Raw genomic sequence first — 6,130 nt, 5'->3', positions numbered from 1 at the left:
AGTATTCATTGCCATTTGCCAAGGCATCCGACTACTTAAGTTTTAACTACAAAAGTTTAATAAATGTTGCCGCCAAACTGGGCCCAAGCGTTCCATTTTCTATACACTACCGAAGCGCACCACTGCGAACCAACATCTGATTTGATGGTTAGGAGGACAGTGGTATCTCCAACCCACCAGAGTTCAAGTCCTAGACTGAAGATTGGTGCTCGCATTATTTCTGGATTTATTTCAAACTTCCGGCGATGTTCATTCGGTGGAAGGCGCTTGTAGTGACTTCGTAAAATCTCAAGATGCTATGCCGGCTCAATCTCTCGGTGGTGCTCACAGGGGTACGATGTGTGTGCGTGCGTTTATAGGGGTGAGTGTATTCTCATGTATGTGAGCGTCTTCGATTGTACGCGTCACTTGCAAAAGAAAAAAATGTGTTTTCAGATCCAATAGGAACTCAACTGACCAAACGGGCCGTGCTTGGCGAGCCGGCCCACGAGCACACCGGCACGACCCGCGACAGGCCAGGCACGGGCGGTCCTAACCGGCGCCTTCTGCGCCGGTTCGTAGTTGTGGCGCCTACTACCTTTTGTTCTGGGCTGTATCTAGGAAGCCCAATAAGATTTCGCTAGCGTTCTATTGTTAACTTAGATTTCGTCTAAAAAAAGATCGTACTACAGTTTTCCCTAAAAAAAGATTGTACTGCTGGTTCTATGCCGTTCCTAAAAAAGCTATTTATATGCCGCTGCTAGGGAAAGAAAAACTGTTTCTGACACAGGCTCGTACTTCTCTAGATTGATGCTAAGAATTATACAAGTAGTATTAATAAAGACCGATTCTTTTTTCTGTAAACTCGGTAAATTGATGCTAAGAATTATACAAGTAAACTGTTCCTCAAGAAACACATAATTGAAAAAAAGGCATTATAGGGAACCAAATACGAAATACAAATTAGGTGAACCAAATTTTGAGTTGTGTGAATTAGAAATGAATCTGGTGAACTAAAATAGAATTAGATGAACAAAAATTTAATTAGGTGATCAAATTTTGAATTGGGTGAACTAGAATTGAATTAGGTGAAGTAATTTGGATCGGTAAAAAAATTAAATTGTGTGAACTAAATTTGAATTGGGTGAACAAATTTTGAATTGTGAGTTCTAGAATCGAATTAGAATTTGAATTGGGTCAACAAATTTTAAACACTGTGAACTAAAATTGAATTAGGTGAACAAATTTTGAAATGCGTGAACTAGAATTACAATAGGTGAACTAACATTTATCTTGTGAACTAAAATAGAATTAGATGAAGAAATTTTGAATTGGGTGAACAAATTTTAATCGGGTGAACAAATTTTGAATTGCAATTTCTACAATCGAATTAGCTGAACTAAATTTGAATTAGGTGAACAAATTTTAAACTTTGTGAACTACAATAGAATTAGGTGAACAAATTTTGAAATGTGTAAACTGGAATTACATTAGGTGAATTAATATTTCTTTTGTAAACTAAAATAAAATTAGATGAAGAAATTTTGAATTGGGTCAACAAATTTTGAAATGCGTGAACTAGAACTAAATTAGGTGAACAAATATTTTATTTGTGAACTAATTTGAATTAGGTGAACTAAATTTGATATATGTGAATTAATTTTGGATTGGGTGAACAAATCTTGAACTTCGTTAACTAAATTTAAATTAGGTAAACTAAATTTGAATTAGGTGATAAAATTTGAATTCAGTGACATAAATCCGAATTGGACGAAAAATATGGTTCATCAATTTTCACGAAAAGTTCATCAATTTTCAAAAATTTCAACAAATCCGAAAGAAAGTTCATCAATTTCCGAAAAAAGTCCGATGATTTTACTCTTTTTTTCAAAAAATCTAAAAAAAATCATCATTAAAAATCCATCAATTTCAGAAAAAAAATCACTAATTTGAAAAATAGTTCTACAATATTGGGAAAAGTGCACAAACATGAAAAATCATCAATTTTAAAAAAAACTTGTCATATTTGAAAAAATTGCATGAACTTTGAAAAATAAATTCACGGATTTAGGGGAAAAGAAAACGAAAAAACATAATAAAAAGAAAAAGAAAGAACAAAAAGAAGAAAAAGGGAATTAGTTATCATGATAGACGAATGGAAGATTGTGGGTTCGATTCACACTTCTGTCATCCTTTTTTGCAGTTTAAAGAGGTTCTCAGGCACACCAGTTCCGGCTCGGTGTGGTGTAGAGGAGGTTCTGAGGCACACCAGTTCCGGCTCGGCTGGTCCTGTCCTTGCGCGCGGTGGTGCGGAGGCGGTCAATTTGATTTGATGTTCGTCTAGTCACAGCGCGCGGCAATGTAGGTCAGGCCAGCTTCGGTTCTAACTCGACTCTTCCTATGCACTACGGTGCGGATCATCGCCCAGTTCTATGCACGGAGGCTGAGGATGGCCGGATCTGGTTTGGCGCCCAGGCCTGCGTGCGGCGGGGCGGCCCAACCAGGTTGGCTCGTGTTTGCCGAGTTTCTGCGTGCGGCGGTAACAAGTCCATTCCTGATAGTGTGTGCATGGCCTTTTTTCTGCCCGGTGGAGCTGGTAGGCCTCGAATCCATGTTTGTTGGCGAAAGACTCGGCTTCGGATGAAAATCCTGCACTGTTCTGGTCAGTACCGGCGGTAACGGCATCTACGAATTTTGTCTTCCTCCTTGGAGGTACCGCAGTGAAGCTCGTTTCGCTCTTCGTACCTCATGGCTTGTGGTCTTCGGGTGAAAACCTAAGATTTGGCTAGGCCAGATGAGGTGACGGTGTTGTCCTGGATATCACTCCCTCCTTGGAGGGGTCCCCTTGGAGGCCCAGCGATAATTTCCGATGATGTGCATGGCTTATCGGTGGAGCTTGGGTTTGTGGTGGTGTCGATCTTTTTTCTTCTTTTCTTTTTGCACTAGCTTTTTTTGTGTTTTCCTCCTTGGAGGGTTCTTGTAACGCCTTGGGCCGTGCCTCGGCCGCCAGCCTCAGCACCCGGGCCAGCCCGGCACGGCTCGATTACTCTGGCTACCTCCTACGGTCCTACCAGAGACTCAAAAAAAGAAAAAGCAAACAGAGAGTCAACTCCTTTGGTTCTTCTACCTCGGAGGGGAGCCAAACTCCATTCAGAATCGCCAAGCTGCAAGCAATGGGCGCCGTCGCTGCTCTGCTCCTAGCCGGTCTGCTCGCCGCGCTCACGTACGTGCTTCGATTGGTCCACTCCATCCTGTGGGTTCCGCACCGCCTGGAGCGCCGCCTGCGCCGTCAGGGCATCCGGGGGCCTCCCCGCAGCCTGCTCTCCGGAAACGCGGCCGAATACGTCGCCATGACCAAAGCCGCCCAGTCCGCGCCACTCGCCTCCTTCCACCACGGCTTCATCGGCCGCGCCGCGCCGCAGTACCGGGAGTGGGCGGCGCGGTACGGCCGCCCATTCGTGTTCTGGTTCGGGCCCCGGCCGCGGCTGGTGGTCTCCGGCCCGGAGGTCGCGAAGGCCGTGCTGACCGACTCCACGGGGGCCTTCGAGAAGGGTACCACCGGCAGCGGCAACAACCCGCAAGCTCGGCAGCTCATCGGCGAGGGGCTGGTGGGGCTCACCGGGGAGAAGTGGGCGCACCACCGCCGTGTGATCTCGCCCGCCTTCAACATGGAGAGGGTCAAGGTGAGGAGGCGCTTCCTGAATTCGGATTGAAACATAAAATTGACCACTTGTCTTTACAGAACTAGTACAAAATTTCCCATTGCTTTACAGTTTGTGGACTAGAAAGTCTTGCTAAAATCTTGGTTGCTACGATACAGGCGTAGGGTGTGCCACCTCTTTACAGAACTACAAATTTTTTCCATTGCCTTGAACTTGGTGCTGTTATTGAATAGGACAGTATGCACGGTTATTTCAAGCAATTCCTTTTTTTCTTAAATGCTACTCTTTCTGCTAACTTTGATTTCAACTTCTGGCAATATGTATATGAATGTTTGGAATGAACTTATCTGGATAGTTTAACAAGCATCAAATGGTTGCCTATTGATTGGTAACATTTGTTACTGAGATTCAACCTTTTTGCGCGACTAGTTATTTCCCTCACAGTTTGTAGCTGGCAGGAGCTCTCAGAATAGTTCGTGACCTGCGGTGTCCATGTTTCTTCTTTCAATTAAAACATGTTGATGTGTAAGAGCAGTTGCGATGTACATAATGCACTTGATAAGATATGGTATACCACTAAACTTGTTTGGATTTGGTAGGGTTGGATACCAGAAATGTCAGCTATCACTTCATCCATGCTGGATAAATGGGAAGTCCAAGGAGAAACTCGAGCAGAGTTTGAGATCGATGTAAATAAAGAATTCCACACTTTGAGTGCGGATGTCATTTCTTGTGTGGCATTTGGAAGTAGCTACGAGGAAGGAAAGCGAATTTTTCAATTGCAAGATGAACAGATACAACTTGTCATACTTGCTATGAGAACCTTCTACTTTCCTGGCTTCAGGTGAGTTGACTCATAGACTTGAAGTTGGGTCACCATTTATTTACATCAGAAAATAAAATGTTTGCATCTCTCTCTTGCTACTCATGCTCTTCATTCACAGCTAGGGAAAAAGAATATGACCTCTTTCTTTCTTAGGTATGTGCCGACAAAGAAGAACCGAAGAAGGCATAGCCTAAACAAGGAAATTCGAAATTCGCTGCGCAGATTGATTGAGATAAATCGAAACAAGTGTGAAGATTCCAAAAATTTGCTTGGCTTGATGCTATCAGCCAGCAAAGCTGACAATGAGTTTAAAATGGGAATCGAAGAGATCATTGATGAGTGCAAGACATTTTACTTTGCCGGTAAGGAAACAACTGCAAATTTGTTGACTTGGGCAACACTTCTGCTGGCATTGCATCAAGAATGGCAACACAAGGCCCGAGATGAAGTCCTTCAAGTGTGTGGCAAGAACGAGCACCCAAATGCGGAAACCCTGAGCAGTCTGAAAATTGTGAGCCTTATTTACTTGAATGAATACTACAACTTTTCTTATTCTTGACGATGTCACCTTACTGGAACATTGTGAATAACACTCTAGCGATGTTGTCATGATATCAGGTTAATATGGTGTTGAAGGAGACCCTTAGGCTGTATCCTCCAGCTCTGTTCGTCAACAGGACAGTCGCTCGAGATGTGAAGCTGGGCAAACTTGACATCCCTGCGGGCACGCAGGTCAATCTTCCTATTGTTGACATCCACCATGATGTCGGCATATGGGGAGTTAATGCGGAGGAGTTCGATCCATCGAGGTTTGCAGATGGCAAGAGCTATCACCTTGGTGCATACTTCCCCTTTGGGATTGGCCCCGCCATCTGTGTTGGCCAGAATCTCGCGATGGTCGAGGCAAAGTTGGTGCTTGCAATGGTGCTCCAGCGGTTTGCGTTTGATGTCTCGCCATCCTATGTTCATGCACCAATGATGGTGATGACCCTCCAACCCCAGTATGGTGCTCAACTTCTTATCCGCAAGATCTGAGCCCTCCGTGGCGTTGTATATGTGCTATGTATTTATACCTCTTGTATTAGTGTGGATTGTGATCAACTTGGAAGAGGAGGCTTTGAACTTGTGTGAACTTTGTAATGAAAGTGTGTATGTGTGTGTGCGCGCGCACTGATTTTTTTTTAGAGAAAAGGCGCCGGCCGAGCCCGAGAAGAGCTCGAACCTAGCCCGACTTTGAATTAACAAAGCCATCAACCGGCCAGCATTACAGGGGCACCACATTACAAAGAGAAGAATGCAAAGCAAAGCGGAAAGAAGATACATAGAGCTAGGCAGAACAGCACAATGGCAACAATGGAGCATCGTTGCCGACGACCATCACTACGCCTACGCCAACTAGCCAACTAGGTACTTGGGAGGAGGGACATGCCGTGCAAGCATTGAGCGCCGGCTACATCCATGGCCAAACTTGGGCAACACTTGAGCTGTCTCCACCGTCGCAAAGGGCCACTACCCTTTCACCCAGGCTCGATGGGTGCCGCACCGGCGACCAGCAGAGTGGCTGCACATAGCCCAGCTCCAGGTGCCCGAGCTGCCAAAGGAGAAGCAGCCAACGCTGACCTACAAGCAACGGTAGACCATCCTGACGAGAACCAATCCGGCA

General features: G+C 44.7%; 1 protein-coding gene across 1 annotated transcript; it reads left to right on the top strand.

Annotated features, from left to right (window-relative positions):
• The first annotated feature begins 3,056 nt into the window (after positions 1-3,056).
• LOC109774053 (cytochrome P450 734A1) lies at positions 3,057-5,625 on the top strand. The gene is made up of 4 exons (XM_020332772.3): positions 3,057-3,662; positions 4,241-4,485; positions 4,621-4,978; positions 5,086-5,625. The coding sequence occupies exons 1-4, from the start codon at positions 3,153-3,155 to the stop codon at positions 5,500-5,502; spliced, it is 1,530 nt and encodes a 509-aa protein (XP_020188361.1). The 5' UTR covers positions 3,057-3,152; the 3' UTR covers positions 5,503-5,625.
• The last annotated feature ends 505 nt before the right edge of the window (positions 5,626-6,130 follow it).

Source organism: Aegilops tauschii, chromosome 1 (genome assembly GCF_002575655.3).
Source record: "Aegilops tauschii subsp. strangulata cultivar AL8/78 chromosome 1, Aet v6.0, whole genome shotgun sequence".
NCBI classification, from domain to species: Eukaryota; Viridiplantae; Streptophyta; class Magnoliopsida; order Poales; family Poaceae; genus Aegilops; species Aegilops tauschii.
Note: the sequence above shows the minus strand (reverse complement) of the source record. Positions and strands in the feature narration are given on the sequence as shown.

Bases quoted from the DNA above. Each gene is read 5' to 3' on its own strand.
- LOC109774053 (XM_020332772.3), top strand. From the start codon at position 3,153: ATGGGCGCCGTCGCTGCTCTGCTCCTAGCCGGTCTGCTCGCCGCGCTC. The intron at 3,663-4,240 runs GTGAGGAGGCGC...TGGATTTGGTAG, and splicing joins TCAACATGGAGAGGGTCAAG to GGTTGGATACCAGAAATGTC. The intron at 4,486-4,620 runs GTGAGTTGACTC...TTTCTTTCTTAG, and splicing joins TTCTACTTTCCTGGCTTCAG to GTATGTGCCGACAAAGAAGA.